General features: G+C 40.0%; 1 protein-coding gene across 1 annotated transcript in view; it reads right to left on the bottom strand.

Moving 5' to 3' along the window:
• Positions 1-6973: 6973 nt before the first annotated feature.
• The window catches only part of TRPM2 (transient receptor potential cation channel subfamily M member 2), a 60617-nt gene continuing 44270 nt past the window's right edge, over positions 6974-23320 (bottom strand). Inside the window, exons 25-32 of the mRNA XM_054982772.1 lie at positions 13876-14027; positions 12792-12868; positions 12534-12635; positions 10739-10825; positions 10036-10141; positions 9081-9182; positions 8220-8336; positions 6974-7099 (exon numbers count right to left, since the gene is read on the bottom strand). Of these exons, the coding sequence (XP_054838747.1) occupies positions 6974-7099; positions 8220-8336; positions 9081-9182; positions 10036-10141; positions 10739-10825; positions 12534-12635; positions 12792-12868; positions 13876-14027 (869 nt within the window). The remainder of the gene's footprint in view (positions 7100-8219; positions 8337-9080; positions 9183-10035; positions 10142-10738; positions 10826-12533; positions 12636-12791; positions 12869-13875; positions 14028-23320) is intronic.

Genomic DNA, 23320 nt, shown 5'->3' with positions numbered 1-23320 from the left:
TGTTAATGTCCTTTAGTGGCTGTGGATGTTTCCTGAATGGAAGCTAATTGTTTAGAGAGGGTATCCTGATTGCTCTTGAATGAGATACCCATCAGAGCTTGGAGAATGAGTCACTCCTCCATCTGCAAAGAAAAGGTCATACATGTGGCTGTGTAAAGGAAAGGGAAGAAAGTTTGGAGGAGACAAAGCTGTGAACTGACTCAAGGAGAAGCACCTAAGAAACACAAAATCTCTCTGTGCATCTGATGTGTGGTAACTCATCTGCTTCCTGGCGAAAGCACCTGTTTCCCTTTATACTCTTCATATATATTTGCAATTTTTTAAAAAAACCCACAAAGATGGCATGCATTTCTACTGCTCTTCCATGTGAAGGAAACCAGATCTGCTCTTCCATGTGAAGGCAACCAGGATTTCTTACCACTCAGGGAAGTTAGGAAGTACACGCAACACTGATATGAGAGTGGGATTGTGTTTCCCAGGAATGAAATGGCAAACTGGGACCGCTGAGCCAACAGGGAGCAAATGAAGGCACTCCTGAAACAAACCAGAGTGTTGCAGATGTATTTTTATGAAGCCCTAAAATAAGCTGGAAGGTGCAGCTGTTAGGAATGAGAGAAGAGCAGCTTCAAGGAGTCAAAGCTGACCCATAAGTAGCAGCAGAATATTCAGTTAGGGACACAAGTGAGGAAATCTAGGTGGAAAGACACTGATAGGCATGTTGGCAGTCAGTGCTGGGGAATTAGGAGGATATGGATTGTGTCAGATAAGATGCTGGAAGAACCACCATTCAATCTCCATTGCGTTTTTCTTTTCCATGATTGCTGCAGATAGGTTTGGGGACTGGGTAATGCATGAATGAATGAAGAATCTAAACACTACTTTACGAAAATTAAAGATCAGGGAGGAGTGCTAACTCTGGCTGTTGGATGAAGTCTTTAGATGGACTCAGCAGAGATAAACAGCAGCATAACAATAATCTGACCCCTATTGCAAGGCACTATTGCCAAGTAAGCTGGAGCTTTTATGCAAGATCGCCAGACTTCTCCTAAAACTCCAAGGTGAGTGTATTATTGCAGGAGAACTTGTCATATTCAAAACTTCTAGAACTTTCCTATCTGGAAACATTCCAGTATGTCCTTATTAAAGGGCATGACATTTCATAGTTTCATAATGTTCTTACGTCTACCTAATTTTACCACATGTGAATCACTCAAAACTGTTAAAATAAATTCTAGCCCTTTTTTATTTAAATTCCATTTCTTACAGCATCTAAATAAATATCCACAAGCAAAATTATCTATTCCTTTTGTTGGGTGGGTGTGACACCTGTTGATGCAAATGGATACTGTAAATGTTATGCCCCCTTAAAGGCACGGTTCAGCTTCTCTATGCAGAGTGCCATGGCACTGCTGACAGGCCATTGTGAGAGAAGATGGAAACTTCACCTTCCCATTCTTTCAAGAGTTGCATAACTTACGTGCATAGTTGGATGTGGAACAATCTGAGTGGGCCCGATGCTTAAGGGTCTTGGTTCTTCCTGTTTTCAGTGGGGCTAGAGTTCCAAACAATGAGCTAATGTGTCCCAGAGCTCACTGTGCTGGAAAGAACTTCATGGGCTTCCCAGTGGAACCAACTTCTTCCTCCTATTGGCCCATGAAAGGGGATTGGGATGGGTCTAGGATTAAAAAGCAGAGCAATTGAGCTTCACCATAAGGAGGAGTCCAGACAGCCATGGGGGGGGGCGTACAGATGAATCTCATTATGATTTCTGTGGCGTTGCGACTGAGCCTCCGTGCCAGAACAAGAGTGCCTTCTGGTTGGCACTCTAGACCCATGAACTGTGGCAGTTGATGTAAATAGCTCATGAGAAATTGAACAAAAAAGCTCCTTTAACTTTTATTTCCTCTTAAGAAGAGCCCTGGGAAATTTGTCCAATTCAGACATTTACAGTTTTCTTTGTGCACTGCAACCCAGCTACCCAAGAGAGCACAATTGCACAGAGAACATAGCACAAACAGATTCCTCCATGTATACAGAACAAGTTCCCACATTTCCATGACTGCAGGGGCTGAAAATGTGCATCTGAAACGATGAGAATCACTTTTGGGAGGCCAGGACTACATCTGTTGTCGGGGGTCAAACATTAGGTTCTGTGCATGAATGTGGCTCAGAAGAATGGGAGGAATGCATCATATGGGCAAAATTCTGTACCTCAACTGGACTTAGAAGCCAGTGTTTCAAAGCCACAAAAGTTGATGCAACAAAAAAGCTGAGTTCTGCTGTGTATTCCGAGATCAACTTATAAACACAAGTGCATTAGAAAATTCTCTGTAAATTCCCCATTTCCATGTAACTTCTGAGATTCATCCCTGGCTTCTGGAACATTTCTGATCTAAACTACATAGAAATTGGCAATCATGCTGCTCTGCTACTGCTGAACAGAAATAAATCTTGAAAGATGAGCTGGCTTCAATCATACCAATAATGCATAGCTTATTACATGATTCTCCCATCTATAAATAACAATAGCAGCATTAATGGAATCTCAGGCACAAACAGACTAACACTTGGCAGGGGGAGGGAGCAGAGCTTTTTGTTGAGCAGCAGCAGACCAACATAAGCTCAAGTACCATTAACATTCGCACCATCAGACTAAAATATGAGAGGCTGGGAAGTCCCAAATAGTAAAGCGAGCATGATGAATAAGATGCAGGAGAACAGCATTGTCAAAAAATAAGTACAAAAGCTGGAAAAGTTCACAGGTAGCATTTTAAGCAAACATAAGCAAACTTTTAAGCAAATTTAATTATTATGTATTGAATATATTAGTGGCACTTTTAATAAAGGATCAGTCCAACATCATTTGCTATTAAGAATCCTGAAATTAATCAACCCGTGTCAATTTTATAGATGCTGGACACTACCGAGAAATAAACGTTATATTTAAGAGCAGGACTACTTATGAAGCGCAGTTTCCCAATTGCCTCCCTCCCAGACCTTCTTCTCTGATGTTTAGGAGCTGGGGGTGGTTTCGGATTAAGTAGAAGGAGAGTGAGTGGAGGGAGAAGGGTGAGTTTTTAATTTCAGGACATCTTGCATTGGAAAAAAGTTTAAAGCTGTTTTTAGCATTTAATATAAAAACTAAAATTTTCTCATTAGCCAACTGATTCTGTTGCTCTAGGAAAAGATCAATTTAGAAATGCCAAATGTCACAACATAAAGTTAAGCATGATTGAGCCCACAGATATTCCAGTGGGTTTATGGGCACTCTAAAGTACATTGTTGACTTTAGCTCCTTCTGCACCAGGGACATAACTCCTCACTTTCCCTGAAGTCAAGTCAAAAGGCTTGGAATCAGTTTGTGTGTCCTTTCGCACATACGTTTGGTTGACTGTGGCATGTTATTTTTTTAGTCTGCAACATGCCAAAATGAGTTGGGATCATGAGTGCTTGTTATCATCATTGACGTTGTCATTTGTGGCATGAAATGTTCTTTCCCAGAAACAAAGAGAAATAATATTTTAAAAAAGGAATTTTATTTTGAAGTGATCATCTCATCGGAGCAGCAATGCATCACTGGCAAAGTTCCATTCTGGCCTCCTTTTCTGTTGCCTCCAATCATCTATTTCTCTACCATGGGATAAAAAGAGAATCTAAAACTCAATATTAAAATCTTTATTTCTGATACCCAGTTTTAGCTCTAAGCTCCCTATACAATATTCCCACCCGTGCCAAAGCAAAAAAGATAAAACGGGAACTTCCCTTTGCATGCTTTCAAACCAGTGATTCATTGATCCTGCACTGAACTTAAAACTTTTTTTTTTATAAAAAGAGGAAATAAGGGAGAGGGGAAGGATGGAAAGGAGGGGGGATTGAAAGGAAGGAAGGAGGAATGGCTGGATAGACAAGAGTAGCCAATCACAAAGCAGTGGGCTGGCAGGGGGCAGGAGAGGGGGGAAGAGGGTGGAACACCAAAAAACAAAATAAAGAGTATTCCTGGGGAAACAGCCAACTGCAAAGCACATTTTTTAAAAAAAAGACAGGGTAAGTACTCCCAGGAAAACCACAGAAAAGTCACACAGTGGCCCGAGTGACTACTCATGGCAGTAAATTGGGTGCAGATGGTCACAAAAAAACCTGCTGCAGTATGGGAACAGAACTGGCAAAACTGGCCGGTGCAGAAGGGGGTTTTGTGTCATAAAGGTAGATTTATGATCTGCAGGTGCCTTTATTATCTACACAGGTCACCTTCTTGTGTTATAGTCAATGGGGATTTACATTAGTAGGACCTCTGCATGAATACATGGACCTCCAGCATGCCATCGTGTGTATGGATCAGCTCCCTGTATTAAAATGAACAAGATGTGCAGATTAGCTTCTTCCACTGAAACTAATATAACATCTATTGTAGATGACAAAGCTTTGCATATACAAATCAGCACTCCACAGGATGGAAATTGGCATCCTTGGTCACACGCACTGTTTACTATGATGAACTGTCTCCAGTAAAATGACTGATTTTGTGAAATATGGAGAATGGTTTCCTGTTTAAGGATACGATCCTGTGCAGCCTTACACAAGAGTAATTCCCATTGAGCTCTAATAGATTTACTTCTGAGTACACGGTTGAGCAGCATGGTTGCAATCTTATATGCAAGTCATTTTGGAACAAAAGCCTTATAATGCCTTTTATTCAGACCAACTATGATAACCCAAAACAGCTTGAAAGCTTTTGCATTCTCTGGAACTCTTCATCAGGCAAGATGATGAAAAGTTCCAGAGAACTCAAAAGCTTACATACTATTTTGTAGAGGAGTTAGCCGTGTTAGAAGAGAACTTGATTCTCGAAAGCTTATGCTACAATAAAATTGGTTAGTCTTAAAGGTGCTACTGGACTCTTTTTGATTATACTATTTTGTGCTATTTTGATTGGCCCTATTAAAAAGTATCATATGGCTGTTGTTTTGGGATTTTGCGTTGAACCAAGTCAACAGCCTGCAACCTTTGTTTATATGTACTTGGAAGTAAGTCCTGTTGAATAAAGTGGGATTTACTTCAGAGTAAAAATACATAAGATGGAGTTATAAATCTTTGATCTAGTATTAAAGAACTCTTCCTAATATCAGAATCTACCATGTTGCATCAAATTTCTGGCCTCATTCTTTCTAGAACTCCTCAAACAAATTTCATCTTTTAAACTTAACTTATACTGTACTCATTTGCTAAATGAGCCCCAACCATTTTCAGCATGGAAATCACAAAATGTTGTGCAATACTTATGCAAAAGTCATTTATTTATTTCTATTTTTATGGATGATGTAGTAGGACAAGGGTGGAGATCTCCTGAAAGACAGTCTACTCCTTCCAGCATAAGCAAATGTGTATAGACATAGGATGCACCTATAAATATGGAGCGCTGTAAGGGGACAACCAGATACAAGAGCACTGTATGCAATACAAAGCAAAGCTGTGTGGGAAAGACAATACATCAATTGACTAAGAAAGCAGGAGCTTTGTGCTGTTCTACTGCCCTGGCGAATCATTAAGGGGGGATTAGACACATATCTGGAGGACAGGTTTATTAGTTCCTAAAACCAAAATGATAAATAATTTATAGTTTGTTTTAGCTAATAGCACTTATAGACTTTCATGTTTTAGTTTCACCTGAATGTCCAAGTATGCTTTTAGTAAACCTGATTGCCAGAGGCAAACAACTGAAAATGCTACTTCCAGCAAGCTGTACTTAGGAGCTTCTTAAGAGATATCTAACAAGCCACTGTTAGAAAAAGACTGTTGGATGAGATGGAACTTGATCTGAGTCAAAGGGAAACATTTTTTATATTCTTATGTGTTCTTATGACCTAAATCATGAGAAATGGAAAAGGCAATCTGATTTGTATCAAAGATCGAGCTTGGATTCTGTGCAAAACTCAATGTGCTATCAGCTGTGTAGTAAAGGGATGAGCATGGAGACATGAAAGAGACAAATTATGAAGGACGTAAATAATGCAGGTGCTGTAACTGAATGACTGTAATATGTGCTGCAGTGTAACAGTCAACCAGAAGTTCAAGCAGTCCGAGTCCAAAAGAGCCCTGTAGCTTTTGCAAATCTCATGGGGTCTATCCCAACAAGATGAGGCATGAAGTAAAAATTACTCTTGCCTTGACAAAGTTCTGGAATATCAGATAAAACATTTGATTAGATTATAGGGAAACTTTGGGGGGGGGGCGGTCAGGAGGAACCTCCAGCCTTGCTTTGGTCAGAAGTGCATCCAGCCCCCTAACCAGAATAAAGCAATACAGCCTCGTTCTCTCAGCCTTCTTCTCCATAGTCATTCGTGCCAACTTTAGAGATGCTTTCTTGAACTTCTCCAGACACTGGCTCAGCAGCATACCAGTAACTGTCATGTACTATATTAAACCTGAGAGTGGATCTGCTGGAATCTGATGGCCATCTGGTTCTGATGAATGACTGGCTCAGGGTCCTTTGGGCAACAGCTTGCATATGGAGTACAATGTTGACTTTCCAAAGGCAGGCTTGAGGACAGGGCGTGCAACTTGAAGGCACTATCACTGGTCTCTTGCCATTAGCATTAGAGCAGTGATCCTAATCTGAATCTGGAAGCTTCATGGATTCGCAAAGCCAGAAAGAGCTGTAGGAAATTTTGTCATGGTCTACAGGATGTGGCACAGCTGGAAATGGAACCTGCTGTTTCAGTACCCCTGCTCCAGGTGACCCAATGTTCTGTCTCTTCCCTTTTTAAAGGTGCAACTGCCACCTTTAAGTGAGTCCAGATAAGTCGCATTTCTAGGATCTCATTTGTGACTCTGAAGTCCACAGTGAGTTGAATGATAGTCTACGCACAAGGAATATGCATTGTGACAACAACCAGAGAGAGACTACTCTGATTTGCTTGGTTTAGAAAGAGAGGAAGTGGGAGAGGGGCTGTTGGTGCAGGAGCCTGTGTCATCATCAATAGTATGCCCCCAACAGGACAGATGCTTTTTGCAGGATCTCCTTGTGGTTTGTATAAAGGGGGATTCTCTTGTCCACAACTTGCCACCGGACAGTCACTTCAAGATCACAGCCCTGGAGAAACTGGTGAGAGAAACCCCAGAGAGATGAGAAGAACAGGCATTATTCTGAGCTGCACCTCAACATTTCTCTGGCTCCACAAACAACAGATATGGTTTCAGTGACTTAGGCAGATCCAGTCAGAACCTCCAATGCTCCTCCTAGCTGGAGACCAGGATGCATGTAAAAGCCTAAGCTAACAGTGACCATATTTCCAGAGTCTGCTAATTCGAATTGATCCCCCCATCCCTGCAGAGATTCTGTGCTTTATTAAATCAAACCCCAACCAAACAGTGATCTGTCCAAGACAATGGAGTTACTCCTTGATCATCATTAACCTGATCTGCTCAGAACACCAAATCCAGTATGTGACCTGCTCTGTGAGTCAGATTTGGTGTCAGTTGAGAGTGAGACAGACCCATGGTTGTCATAGAGGCCATAAAATCCTGAGCTGTTCTAAATAACAAGGCCTCAATGTAGATGCTGAAGTCTCCCCACAATCAACCGTTTGAAGAACTAACAGACAGGAAGGCTGCTAGACAGTGGCATGGGTGGGAGACCACCAGAATCCCAATTTTGTATTGGGAGTCCGGTGCCAGGAACCGGCACTCCATGCTTGGTTAATTTGGTACAGGCCATCTTAGTGAGAATGATGGAATCATGACAAAACAGTGTAAAACTATTCTCACACCGGGTTTCATAGTATGTTTCCTGGTGTACAGAAAACCTTGGTGGGAACAACACCCCCCCCCCTGCTCATGCATCCAGGTCTCAGTATTGCATGCACTAAGGATTGCTGAATGTGCCCTGCCCACTTTCTGGGCAACTGCTATGTAATGTTTAGCCATTCTCTTTCTTTCCCCAAACAGATCCACTCTTTGTACTTCTACAGTGATTTTCTTTTCCCATATAATCAGCATGATTTTTAAAGCATCATTCTCTCTCTCTCTCTCTCTCACTTGACACCACACCCACCACTGTGGCCAGGATCCACAAAATTACCCTTTTGCCTTCTTGTATGGTCAAAGTAATGTAATAGAATCTACAGAAACATGACATCCACTGAAGGCTTTCATCACAGAATTTGCATTGAAAGGAGAACCCCAGTAAGATCTACAAAACTAACACAATTACAAATATGTACCGAATTCAAACGCTTCATTTCCACATCATTACGGTCTTCAAAGTGCACACTGATAGCAACAGTCTCTATCCAGGCATTGTCTGTATTCCTGGGATCGTCCATATATCCTTTATAAACCTGGAAGAGTATGGGATACGTGGAGATAGAAAAAGAGAAGATGGTGAGGACGGAGCCTTCCAGAATGTCTGAGAATTCACTGTGGTGGGTGGCTAAAGCAGCTTTCACTGATACTTTGAAAGAGAGATCACCTGATATGCTCAAGAATCCCAGGAATTCTTGGACTACTAGTGTGTGTATAATGTGTGTATGGTCTGGTTGGGGTGAAACAGTCAAAGTAATCAAAACTCCTATGTCTTATCCTGACTTAGTACGCAGTGAAGGCTAATTACATTTTGGATGAGTGCCATTTCTTTGAGCCAGGCTCCAACTCAAACCTCCTCACTTATTTCCTCCTCCTTTCTCTTAACCTTTCCATCCTGTTTCCTTTTCTTCACCTTCCTTCTGCCCCAACCCTTGTAGGGTATACTAGATCTTAAATGAGAAAGCTGTGGGAAAGTCATGATGAAGTGAATGATGACTATGCAATTCAGTTTCTGAATGGTTCCAGTATCTGCAAAAATGGCACAGCAGAGGAGAAGTATGTATAGCCAGAGAAGTGATTACAGGGCATTGCAAAGTACTGATGATCTGACCAGTGACCCCAGTAAACATTGACTGAAGACTACATCAGGTGCTTATCTAGTATATCAAGCGCTGATGACATCTCTCCACAATTCACACTGCATTTTGAAAAAGAAAATAACGATGTTCAGACAATGACTACTTAGCTCTGCTCTACTTTTGCCAAATCCCTGTCAATACCTCTGTACCCTGATTCAGCAATTTCTGAAACTGTGGCCAGAACTCCCGCCTCAGGATTCGTTTCAGCTTCTGTGGCAATGCTTCTCCTGGCTCCAGAGCTCCCTGAAGAGAAAGAAAAGTGTCTTTCAGTGTAACCACCAGCTAAGACTTTTTACATGTAATGATCAAGATATGGGACTAAGAGTTTCCTGATGGGGCCTACTTGTCTGCTTTCCAGCAAGCACACATTTCTCCAAGATGCAAGGCAGTCTGGTCTGGCATCACCACCACCATCTTGGTGTGGACTGCAGACCAAGCTCAGAAACTCAGAGATGAATGCTAGAGCTCTGGGTGACAAAACCACATGCTAGGAACTGAGCACAAATTAGGACAAACACAAAGGAAAAATGAACAAATGATACACCTAGTACAACACATACAGAGACCACATACACAGGCATAGGATCAAGAGAGAGAGAGGGGGGGGGGGGAGATGTCTTGATGTGGGCCTCAGAGATGCTGCCAGAGTTTTATTTCCTGGGTTCAGAATGTGGGCTACTATGACCTGTAATAATCCATGTTTAATATAAGGCTTTGGGAAAGCCCAGGGTGCCGCAGCTGATGTCACTAGGAGCACTGTGAACTTTTTCAGTCATTCAAAGACTTAGGAATTTGGCTGAGAAAAAATGAGACATTTGGCAGCTCTTCCATAAAGTAGCTTGGTTTATTGAGCCAATTCTACTCTAAGCCTGGGGATGAGTGCATTTCTAGTACATACTCATGCCCAAGCTTCATTCTGGAAACTTTTGACAGCAGCCCCCTCTGCTTCTTTCTGCTATAGCGGATCTCTTTAGAGTACATTCTTGGGTGTTTTGACTGCCTATGTCAGATATCACCACCATTTAATTAAGCTGCCTGCACACATCTCCAGACCTCTTCATTTCCAGGCTGGGTGGAGTATCTTATAAGTACTTACCCCAGGCAAAGCCCAGTGATCTGATAAGGGAAATCTGACAACCAAGACTTCCAGCATTTTCTTTAAGCTTTTCCTAGTAACGGATCCATCTATATTCCTCTTCCAGCTACAAAAGACAGAGAAGAAGGTTGCATAATAGGGCCAGGCATGTGGTACTCTGGTACACATGTCACCATTCATAGCCTCAGCCTCAAGCACTCCTTCACAGACCAGTTATCAGATTTCAGGCTGACAAAAACTCTGTGTTTTGGAAACAAGGGGAAGTCTCCTGAAGCAAGGAAGCTAGCCATATTTCAGGAATGCACATGCTCTTTTCCTTGTTCTGTTGTTGTCATGGATACAACTCTTACAATGCTGCAGCCATCAGCTAAGGCTAAAAAGTGCTGTAAAAACAGGTAGGGTACATCACAGTGATCACCCTGTAAACAGCAGACTGGTTCTGATCTTTGGATGGGTATAAATGATGAGAAAAAAATCTTCAATTTCTTTGAAAATGACTCAGATAAAATTGTTCTCGATGGCGCCATGAATTCTGGAGAAAGGACAGACTGTCACTCATTAGGGCCATTTATTTTAAAACTACTAGAAATCATTTTGGCATTTCAGTTTCAGCTTCTTTCCAGGTTCATAACATTGTCCTCAGCCATCTCAGAGTAGCAGACTGTCTTAATGGGGTAGAGAAGAGCCTTCTCGTTCTACTCACCGTGTTACAACAGGGTGGAGTGCATGATTTGGTCCAAAGAACCGAAGGATCCCCTGGCCCCTCAAGCCAGTCCTTCCCATGGGATTTCTGTAAGAAAAAGAGCCATGTTGGTCCTGTTGGGCTGGGGCCATGGCTACGTTTCAGGTCTAGGCAAACATCAATTTTTTTAAAGGAGGGGGATGTTCAGCCCAAGTAATTACCAACAGGAGTTTAATTTGACCCAGAACTAACCAGGAATCCTGTCACATAGAGAACAGACATCTCTGAGTATTTGCAGAGTATTTGTTAGTTGCCACTGACAGCCCCACATACTTGACAGGGAATAGGATCTGAAGGACAGAAAGCGTGACTTTCAAGCAGCCTTGAGTCCCAGCATCTTTCTTTTCAGACTGACAGTCTCCACTGCCACCATCAGACCAAGTGTACACACCTTCTAAGTCCACTTCACTCATCTAAAATAGACTATTGCCTATGAAAGTTCACGGTGTAATAAACCAGTAAGATTAAGTACCACCCTAAAATGGAAGTTTGCTGGGTGACCTTGGTCCAAACACATTCTCTCAGTCCAACCAACCTAACAGGGTTGTTGTTGTAGAAAATGGAGGAGGGAAGAGCAATGCTCTAAGCTGCTTTTAAGTACCCATTGGAGACAAAAGCAGTTGCAAATAAAGGAACACAAATGCATACTAAGCGACAAGTTGTGACAATGGGAGATCCAGCAATGAATTTCTGATGATTTAAAAAAAAAATTGTAAACAGCGGCCACAGCCCAATTCAGACAAGACCTGTGGCACCCTTCTAATATTTCTGCAACTGTGGCTTGAGGGTGGTGGTGAGGAAGGTAAGCCTATTTTTGCCATCTCAGAAGTAAAGCAAACTGACCCCCCCCCCTCTCTGGGGCTGACGTAGAAAAAGCAGCATGGGGAAAGGCGATATACCCCACACTGTTCCAATCTATACCAGCTTCCCCTACTACTTTCACTTTAAAAATGCACCAGCGATCTGTTCACAGAACTTCTGTTATCATGTCAAGCTTGATACTAAGCACCACCAGACTTTTTTGACTCCCCAAGATCTCAGACGGAAGGTTTTCCCAGAGGTCTTCTGATACATGAGCTTGTATTAATGGAAGTGCCATTGTTTGAACTTGGGCATTCAAAACATTTACTTATTACTGCTGTTTAATTTTTTAAACACCTTTCTACAACACTGGCTTTCAAAACAACTTGCAAATTATAAAACATAAACATAGGAACAATAAGACCATTAAATGTAGTAAAGCCTACATCATACAAAACAGCAACATTAAATAGCCAGTAAACCAATATGTATTGCAGTTAAACGTTCTGGCAGACAAGCCAGTCATAGCTTGGCATCTAAAGGATAACAATTACTGCAACTGGAAACTATGCCCAGGGAGGGAATTCCATATTTAGTGATGCTGATGAAGTTCTCAAGGAATGGGCTTAGTACTTGTAATAATGGTTTTTAATTTTGTGTCATGCTTCCTTACCCTGAACTTCTTAGTCTAAAATCGATCAGACATATTTTGAACTCTGTCCAATCTACTGTTCATTGTCATAAGGCTCAATCTGTCTTTCCAATCTGTATCTGTAAATATGAACAGAATGAAAGCACTGTGTTTTCCCCCCTTTAAATTGCTTTTGCATGATGTTCATATGTAGGCCAGATCAGGCTGTGACCCCTTATGAAACCCGGTTTCCATTCGAAACAGAACTGAACAAAAAATATGAGACATAGTAATGGAAGTTCCCATCCATCCGATCAGACTCACAGAGGCAGGCCATCTTGAATCATGTAGGTGCCATGGAAGCTCTGTCTGTTGACCTCCCCATCCATACTATTGAAGTTTATCTTGGAAAGATTCTCCAAAGAGCTGAAAATGTAAAGCCTCATCAAAATAGAACCAAAGGTATAGAGGGTGCAAAGAGCAAAATCAATGGAAGGGTGAACGTGTGATGGAAAGAGCCCCCCAAAACAAACCACTAAAGATAGGCCATGCTCCATTGAGTGAGAGTGAAGGTATACTTACTCTCTCGAAGTCTCAGGAGGATCTGTTTCTTTCCATTCCTCACTGTAGAAGGGTGGGCTGTAGATCTCAAATGCCACCTGCCAGAATAAGAGGATGCTTCAGACATATTTCAGAATGTATAAAGCACACTTTGGACATTTGAACCATAAGATGTACTTAGGAATTCCAGCGTTGAGGGTGGGACACACACACACACCCTCTGCCCCAATTATGATTGTCCTTGGATCCAAATTCTTTTCTGTGTTAGTCCTGGCACTGTTCAGTGCAGTGTATTCCTAGTGAAAACTGAAGCCAGAACCTTGGAAGCTGGTCTCATCAGATCTCCCTTCTTGTGCCAATGGCAGCTGAGGAGAACGCTGCCAACCACTTGAGTGCAGCTAAGGCTAACAGCCCAAATTTCCCGGTCTGAGTTCCTTCGGACAAGGACATACCTCCGTGCCAAACTAGACATTCAGGTTTTTAAAGGGCCCCCCCGCAGCCATACAACAACTGTGGGGAATGGCTTTTTAAAAATAAAGAAAAGCCCTCTGGGCTCTGAATTCCACCTCAAGTGGAGGAAGGGCTCCACATTTTTGCTGCCCCATGCAGAGTATTATGTGCGTGTGAAGCAACAAAAACAGGGAAATAATTCCCGCCCCCCCCCCCCAGTGCTGTTTTGGCACAGGAAAACAAGTGCTGTGTGGCTGTGGGGAACCTGAGTCCAGGGTTTCTTCAAAAACCCAAATGTCTAGTTTGGCCCTACATTGGAAACGTATCTGTTTAATTGACATCGCTTTCCACAAAGAATCACGGGCACTACAATTTCCTGAGAATATTTAGAATGAACTGGGGTAGGGGTCACTTCCCAAGGGAAGGGATTGTCATCTCAGAACTTTTTGGCCCTTCTCCTTAGAGTAAGTGGGAGGGATAATCTTCTTGAGGATGCCCTAGTCCTTCTCCAGAGGAGATCGATAGTTCCTTAGACATGGGTAAACTGTTGTGCAGCAAAACTTAAGTCACTACAGTTTCAAAGCATGGTTGTTAGTTCTATTCTTTTCTTTTAATGTGGAACCAGGCCTTGCTCCCTAAGTTTTAAAGCTCTTACCTCCCATGGCACCTTCTCATCAGGCACAGGACAGCGGACAGCTGTGGAGCCTGGATACAAGAGGTTCCTGGAGCTCACGTGGTATACAGCTTGAAAAGTTTCTGGGCCTTCATCTTCATGGTACTCCTTCATCTCAGGGGCTCTGCTAGGGACTAGGACAAAGAAAATGCCTTGTACGCATGCTACTTAATCAACCTCGTTAACCTCTGCTTCTGAACCTCTGTGAGCACCTGAATGCTGACCAAGAGGCAACTCTTGGGTAATAACGGGCCAACCCTTGGCAACTCTTAGGTAATAACGGGAGTAAAACAGACTATTAGACTGAGCCAGCGTGGTGATGATGACACCTGGCTAACAAGGTAAAAATGCATATGGAGGCAGGATCCCAGGAAGAGACAGAAGAACCCTGGGGCTAATGTTGCTGCCTGATCCCTTACTGCTGCATACTTGAGGGCCATTCATCCTCAAAAAGGGGCTGTCTAGGCCAAATCCTTTCACAAGGGAAAGCAGGCTGCTCACCAACTTCAGCAGCCTTCACAATGGATTCTTAGAGGAGCTTGGTTTGCTGAGTCATGATAGGAACTCTTCATGGAGTCCTGAAGCCAATTTCAGTGGGCTTATTTTCTTTCTGTCTGATCCTTCCTCTCAGCACAGTTGCTAAACTAGGAATTTCCCACTTCAAGGAGAGGATACGCGTGCACACACTGGCTGATTCCGCACATGTTGGATAATGCACTTCCAATCCTCTTTAGAGATAATTTGGAACTGAATTTTTCGTGTGTGAAACAAAAAATCCACTTCCAAACGATTGCTAAAGTACATTGAAAGTGCATTATCCAACGTGTGCGGAATCAGCCACTGTTTTATGTTGTGATGGAGTCAGCAAAAGATGACTTTTTGTGGAATCTTTTTTATTTTAAATAAAAAAATCATATACTCTTATATTCATTACATGATAAGGAAACAGAATAAAGCAGAATAACAGCAGGTTGGATCATTTGTGATAACTTTTAGATTTCCAAATCTGTAAGTCAGTTTCATTGGAATAGGGCATCTTATTTTATATGTAGCCTCTACAAAAATTAATTAAACTTCCACTCTCTGATAATCAGTCTTGGAAAACAGTTTCTGCCAATTATCTCACTGAGGTAAGAAGACCATAAATAATAATCATATTTTCAAAATTCAGTGAGATAGCCAGAAAATAAAAACATAAACATCAATTTACACTAGTTTACTATCTAATCCTATTTAACTATATAATCCCATTTGATCTAACTGTAATTATAGCATTGAAAGTGACCTATCCTAGATACACCACAAGAGTTCCTCTTTCACATTAGGGTCTGGGTACTGACAATTCCAACAACTCCACATTTTAAAAACTTTTTTACTTGACAAAAATTTACTAGCTCACATACATTTAAATGTTATAATCTTATTCAAAATCATCACATGTCAAACTTTAATTAGCCATTGATACTTTGTCGGTATCTTTTTTTTGTTTCCATATTTCTGCTAGTACCATTCTGGATGCAATAAATAATTGTTTTACCAGGACTACATTTTTCTGATGTATAATTTCTGAAATCAGATTAAGCAAGGAAAGTTGGGGAGTCAATTCAAAAGTATATCCTATTATGTTTAGAATTTATTTATGAACTAACGTCCAAAATTTAAAAACTAAATCATAATTCCACCCTAAATATAACAATTCTTGCTTTCTTTATCATATTTTCAACACCTATATTATTGTCCAGAAATTTAAGCGAAAGCAACCAGCATTCAATGCCAGTAAAAGTACATCTTCAAGCAATTTTCCCTTGTACTTATTTTCCTTTGAATTTATATTTCTCTCAATGATTTTCCCATTGTTTGAATGGAATAGAAATTCCCAGATCTTCTTCCCATTTAACCCTAATCATGCCATTGATTTTTACTTACTCTTGAAGATAATAATATATTTTACTCAATTTTCCTTTTGTCTCAGTCAGGCTTCATTTTGGTTCTGTGGGGCTGTCTGGTGTGTAGATTGTAACTGAGAGTGTGCCTGTGGCCATGGAAGCCATGATCCATGTATTTCTGCAGTGGAAGTCAGTTCCCCCACACACACAATAGAAACAAATGGGAGGCTTGGGGCACCTTTCTTGGGTTGGGCATAAAATAGCCCTCCAGGGTTCAATCTTCCTGAAATTTGGGGGGTCTTTAGAGAACAGTTAGGAGTAGGTCCCCTGCAAATTTAGTGGATTTTGCTTGCAAAATGCCACCCCATCCCTCTAGATAGCTTCCCTAGATAACTCCCCTAGTTTTCCCCATAGAGAATAATGGAGATTCGAGATGGCTAAGAGGCACCCTCTTTGGGGGCCTCATAAAATGCACCCCCAGAGTCCAATCTTCATGAAACTTGGGGGGGGGTGTCTTTAGAGGATAGTCAGGATTATATTCCCTGAAAAATTTATAGATTTTTTTTTTGCAAAATGCCACCCCCATCCCCATGAATACCTTCATAGTTTTCCCCATAGAGAATAATGGAGACTGGAGGTGAATGGGGGCATCTTCTTTGGGGGTCCAGAAGCAAATTTGGTAAAATTTGGTTCAAAAATGGCCTCCCCAGGCCCCTGGAAAGCCCCAAATCATGTTTCCTGTTGGAAACAGGTGGAAAGCAGATGAGAGCAAGAAACTCTGCTGCTGCGGCTCCCAAATCTTATTGGTAAACTTCACTTCGGTATTGCCGAATCACTTCAGCAATACTGGACTTAATTCGGTAATACTGAATCTGGTAAAATTCAGTATTTTTTACTGAACTGAATTGTTGATGTATACTCATATACAACTTGCTTAATACAATTAGATAATATGGATGTTAAAATTTTATAATCTGCATTAAGTAATAAAAGTGGCCTGTAAAATTAGGGACTGGAGCAGTACATGCAACATAGCATTCATCCAACTTTGATGAGTTTTCCCACTAGAAAACATAAAAGCATCAGTTTCAACAGGTAAGGTGCTAATTCCTCCTTAAAAGCAATATAGAATTCATTGGACAGTCCATCAGGGCTGGATGCTTTCTCCAGCTTTAAATCATTTATTTCATTTGTAATTTCTTCTATTTGAATAGGTCCATCAAAGAACTATCTGCCATGTGTATATAAGAAAGAAAGACCAGCACTACATGAGATGCAAAAAACTTGGCTCCATTTATAGTACAGCAGACTCTATCAAGAAAAGAGGGATGGTAGCCTACATAAAAAAAGAATTGAAACTAAATTCGGTTTACTCAGCTGAAGATGGCAGATTATTATTGGTGGAGTTTTTTATTGGAGAGAAGAAGATCCTGCTGGTAATGATATATGCACCAAATGACCATCAAGAAAATTTTTATCAGAGCATAAATGAAGTCTTGGCAAGATCTGATTATATGGACATATGTTTATTAGGGTTACTTTTGTGTCGACATCCTTAAGTGCTTCTCCAAGAAAACTGGAAATCTACAAGAATTGGATTTTGGCTGTCAGCATACTCTCTTCTCACTTTGAGATCATCTGCATTAATGTATATATTCATCCACTTATGAAGCAATCTGATATCAAAAATGCTTGGGAAGAACTGGAAGATTGTGTTCACTTTGTCCTAGATAAGTTTCCCTCAGCCTCTTTAATTATTGGTGGTGATTTTAACGCAAGATTAGGACATACTGACGAACAGCTGATCAACGAATGTGGAATAGGTGGTCTAAATTTAATTGATGAATCCTGGCCTCTCTTTAGGCGACGATCACTAGATCCAATCGCTAATTTTGCGGGTGCATGCCTTTTTCAAATGGCACTTAGGTTAAATCTTGTCATTCTGAATGGTCTATCATTGGGAGATTGCCCTGGCCAATTTACTTATTGGTTGGGACTAAAACACTCCATCATTGATTACATCCTTATTTCGCAAGACCTTTATGATGACCATATTGATTTTATGATTGATATAAGAACAGAAAGTGACCATTTGCCTCTAAATCTTAAAAAGATTGATCCACCAAGACTCCTTAGGAGCTGGGCCTGCCCCAAAACAACCAAACCCGATGGTTTAAAACAAAGAGGCAGATTTAGAATTAAATGGTCCTCCCACATTAATGACAATTTTGGCTCTTGGATAAAATCAGCAGATGGTCAGCTTCTCTTAGACACCCTAACCTCTAATAACACTAAAGGGAACTACCTAATTGATCAGTATAATTTATTAATCTCAAATCTTCAGCCATTGCTTTCAAGATCTGGAAGCCCTAAATATGATAGGATCCCCAATAATAAAAAATGGTTTGACCATGAATGCATCCAAGCAAAATTAACCCTTAGGGAATGCTTTAGGGTTTTCCACCAAAACCCAAACCCAATTACCAAACTTGAATTACAACTTAAAAAAAAGAAATATAAAGAGCTGTTAAAAACTAAAAAAAGAGATGCTGATCGTCTTTTATGGCAGTCTCTTATCAAAGCCACCAAAGAAAAAGACAATGTTAGTTTCTGGAAGATTATTTCTAATCTCCAAACCAAAGCACCCAAGGTATCCAGTACTATCCCCGCAGATGTATGGGAAAAGCACTATAGTGCTTTGTTTAGGGATCAGTGGCACTCTGCTCCCCCTGCTATCTCATTAGATAACTCTACACAGTGGCCACCAGTCTCTGAATCTGAAATTTCCTTGTTAATTTCACAAATGAAATCTGGTAAAGCCCCAGGAAGTGACTTTATTGTTGCTGAGCTTCTGAAATCGCATATAAACTGGTGGGCTCCGGTCTTAGCAAATCTGTTCTCATACATAGATGCCTCAGCTCAATTTCCTAAGGATTGGGGCTTGGCCACAATTGTTCCCATATTTAAAAAGGGTAATCCCTCTGATCCGTCAAATTACAGGCTAATTAGTCTTTTGAATGTGATCTGCAAGTTATACACGAAACATCTCTGTTTAAAACTGTGTGAATGGTTAGACCAAAATAATCTACTCGAGATTGAACAGGCCGGTTTTACACCTGGTCGCTCCACTATTGACCACTGCTTGGTGTTAGATTATTTTATTTATAAATATGTGAAACACTGGAAGAAGACACTGTATGGGGCCTTTGTGGATCTCAAGGCAGCCTTTGATTCTGTGTCTAGGGGAAGGCTCTGGGTTAAATTGGCTGACTTGGGCATCGATAAAAGGCTATTATTTTTATTAATTAAGTTACATGAAAATAATAGCCTTCAGATAAGACTTACACCGGACGGCAGACTCTCAAAAAGAATTCCAGTCCAAAAAGGGGTCAGACAAGGTTGTCTACTGGCCCCGTTCCTATTTAACATCTATGTCAATTCTCTAATCACATGCTTTCATACAACGGACACTCATGCCCCTGTGTTCTCTAGTGGCAGAAAAGTTCCAATTTTAATGTATGCTGATGATGCTGTTCTTTTATCTCAGACCAAAGTTGGCTTGAAGCGAGCTTTAGAAAAATTTAATGATCAATGTAACATTGAATTGTTAACAATTAATTTCTCTAAAACCAAAATTGTTCGTTTTGGCAGCTCATTTAGGAAATATATCTGGAATATGAAAGGAAATGTCATAGATCAAATTAAGAACTTTCAGTATTTAGGCATAACTTTTTCCTATAATGCCAAATTCTCAGCACATCTGACCTCATCAGCCACTTCAGCAGAGAGAAGTGCAAATGCCATCCTTAAATTGTTTAGAAGGAAAGGCGCTGGCTTTCTCCCTATGGCCTTAAAAACTTACCAGGCAAAATCTTTGGCCCAACTTTTGTATGGCTCACAAATTGGACTCTCTGCCAATCTTAAGATTCTTGAAACAGTCCAATCAAAATTTCTTAGATCTCTATTTGGTGCTCCCAAGAGTACATCTAATGTAATACTTAGACAAGAGGCAGGATTACCCAGAGTTGAATTAAAAGTATGGGAACAGGCAATATTCCTCTGGCTGAAAATTCATTATAATCCAAAGGGAATGATAACTCATCTCCTAGTTGCGAACCCTTATCCACCTTGGTTCACACAAATCTTTAACAAGATCAAGCAAATTGGCCTAAATCCTGAAGATCTTTTTAATGGAACCCTGAATATGGCAAAAACAGCTATTACTCAGAGGCTTCTTGATATTGAACTTCAAAATGAAGAAGCTTCACTTCCCAAGAACTTCAGGTGCTTAAAATCTTGGCCTAATTTTTCAGCTGCCCCATATTTATCCAGTATTACCCATGAGTCCTACAAATGGGCATTTTCTAGAGCCCGGTTTGAGGCATTGCTTTCAGCTGTATTGTACGGCAAATTCTGGCAGATACCAATGCATGAGCGCTTAAGTCCATGCATGGACAATATGGTGGAATTGGTTACTCACATACTTTTATTCTGTGAATTTTATTGTGAAGAACGGTCTCGCCTCATACTACCTCTTTTGTCTAAATTCATCCCTTTGCAATCCTATTTGGAATGTAGACCAGAAGTTCTGCACAAATTTCTTTTAGAAGATTCTCAGAGCTCAGTAACCTATGCTGTGGCCAAATTCTGCTCTTTAGCTATCAGAAAACGTAAACTTCTCTTAGTGGAAAAAACATCATAATTTTGTTTCTATTTTCATTATTGTTATTCCATTTTCACTCTTATCCCTTTATGCCTGTGGTTTTCCTGTATTGATAATATTGATTTATTGCTTGTAATCGTATTGTTTTATATTGCTGGCTTTTGCTGTAATAAATTGGATTTGGATGTTTATTAGGAGACCTCAATGCGGTATTCGACCAGGACCTAGATAGGAAAATAACAAAGAAATGTAAGAATTCAAAAGGGCTACTTCCAAGATCTTTTCTTAGATTGGTAGAAGAACATAAACTGATTGATGCTTGGAGAATAAAGAACCCAAAAGGAAGAGATTATACATTCTACTCGGATTGTTATAAGTCTTAGTCCAGAACAGATACGTGTTGGACCTCAGCAAGCCTTCTGCAGGAAGTCAAAGATGTTGATATTCTTCCCAGGACATACATGGACCACAACCTCTTATTGCTGAAAATAGCAAATGTACCAAAGAAATTTAGATGAAGACTGAATGTACAGCTACTAAAATAAAAAAAAATTGCAGGATGTCAAGGAAGAAATGAAACATTACTTCCAGAAAAATATAAACCCTGAAACACATATGAATATTGTTTGGGATGCAAGTAAAGCATATTTCAGAGGACCGGTGATAAGATATGTAGCCAAGCGAAGACGAGAGAAGCAACAATGATATAAAGAGATAATGGAAATCTTGGATAAGAATGAAAAAGATTTAAAAAGAGACCCTTCAAATGCAAATTTAAAATGCAATATTAAGGCTCTATACAACCAAATAAATCTGTTATTGACAGAGGAAGTCGCACAAAATATTAAATATGCTAAACAAAACTACTTTGAACATGCAAATAAATCAGGGAGATAGCTAGCCTACAAACTTAGAAAGGAAAAAGAAAGGAGACTCATTCACTGCCTGTATGATGATGCAAGGAGAGAAAAGACGCAAGCCTTTTATAAACAATTATACGGCAAAGTTGAAATACCAGTAGAAAATCAAAAACAGTACCTACAAAAACAAGAGCTACCTAAGCTATCAGAGGAAAAAAGGAAATGTCTGAAAGATCCATTCACTGTGATGGAAATAGTGGAGGCCATACAGAAACAAAATAATGGAAAAACTCCTGGACCAGATGGACTTCCAGTAGAATACTATAAAGCACTAGAAGATGTTATTCTTTTACCTTATAAAAATATGATTACCATAGCACTAGAAGAAACATCTCTGCCTGAATCATGGATGGAGGCGACAATTTCATTAATACATAAAGAAGGAATGGATATGAAGGAAATTAAAAGCAGATGGCTTTGGTGTTCCTGGATGCTGAAAAAGCCTTTGACAATGTTAATTGGCAATTCTTTATTGAGCAGATGAAAGAGATGGAATTTGGAATGGGATTCATAAAAGCTATCAAAGCCATTTATAAGCAAAAATTGTTATCAATGATGACTTGACAGAAGCGATATGGATCGAAAAAGGAACAAGACAGGATTGTCCCCTTTCACCACTAATATTCATTCTGATGCTGGAAATATTGATGAGAACTGTAAGGAAGGATTCTGCAATTAAAGGAACATCTGTTAAAGGACATAAATATAAACTACAAGCATTTGCTGACAACCTGTTATTTATATTAGAGGAACCTTTGGACTCAATAGAGCAATTAATGCATCATATCAAGGAATATGGCTCGATGGCTGGAATGAAGACTAACTACCAGAAAACAAAAGTGATTAACTAAAAATATGACAACACCCCCCAAAATGGAATTAATTAGACTGACAGGATTTCAGTTAGAGAAGAAAGTAAAATAATTAGGTGTATACTTAAACTCAAAATGTAGCTCGCTAATGAAAGACAACTATATGAAATTGCTTCAAGAGATCAAGAAAGATTTGGAGAGATGGAGAGGCTTACATTACATCTCTCGCTGATGGGAAGGATTGCAACCATTAAAATGAATATACTACCACGTATTATATTTCTATACCAAACCATTCCCATCTGCATCAATAAATCCTTCTTTGAAGAACTAAACAAATCAGTATCCAAATTTATTTAGCAAGGGAAAAAGCCAAGAATCAAACTGAAAACATTCCAAAATTTGAAAGAAAACGCCGGCTTTGCCTTACTGGATTGGAAATTTTATCACAAAGCGTGTTGCTTAGTCTGGATGAGAGAATGGATTCTATTAGAAAATCAAAGACTTTTGGCCGTGGAAGGCCATGATTTACAGCTAGGATGGCATGCATTTGTATGGTATGGAAAAACAACTGGACATAAATATTTTAAAAATCAACTGATAAGAAAATCTCTTATAACAACATGGGAAAGAACTGTATCGTCAATATATTCTAAGACTCCACAATGGGTCTCACCACTAGAAGCATTTTTACAGCCAAACGTATTCTCTCTAGACAGGATTATTAGATATAAAGACCTTTTGGATGATAAAGGAGTATTAAAAACAAAAGAGGAATTACAGAGACAAGGTATTAACTTAGATTGGTGGTCAAGGGTTCAGATCGAATCTAGATATAATAAAGATAAAAAATGGGAGGTTTTTACTTAGAACAAAATGCTTTTGAAGAACTGCTATGTGATTCTGATGAAAAACTGATTAAAATGTATGTATTTTTAATGCAAATGAAGACGAAAAATGAGGGGGTGGAAGAATATAAGACTAAATGGTCACAAAAATTAGGATATAGTATTGATCCAGTACAATGGAACAAGATATGGAAAGTGAATGTTAAAATAACTAAGTCAGTTGTATTTAAAGAGAATTTATACAAGATGTTTTATAGATAGTATTGAACTCTGGACAGACTTGCCAAAATGATGTATA

This window comes from Eublepharis macularius, chromosome 6 (assembly GCF_028583425.1).
Source record: "Eublepharis macularius isolate TG4126 chromosome 6, MPM_Emac_v1.0, whole genome shotgun sequence".
NCBI classification, from domain to species: domain Eukaryota; kingdom Metazoa; phylum Chordata; class Lepidosauria; order Squamata; family Eublepharidae; genus Eublepharis; species Eublepharis macularius.
Note: the sequence above shows the minus strand (reverse complement) of the source record. Positions and strands in the feature narration are given on the sequence as shown.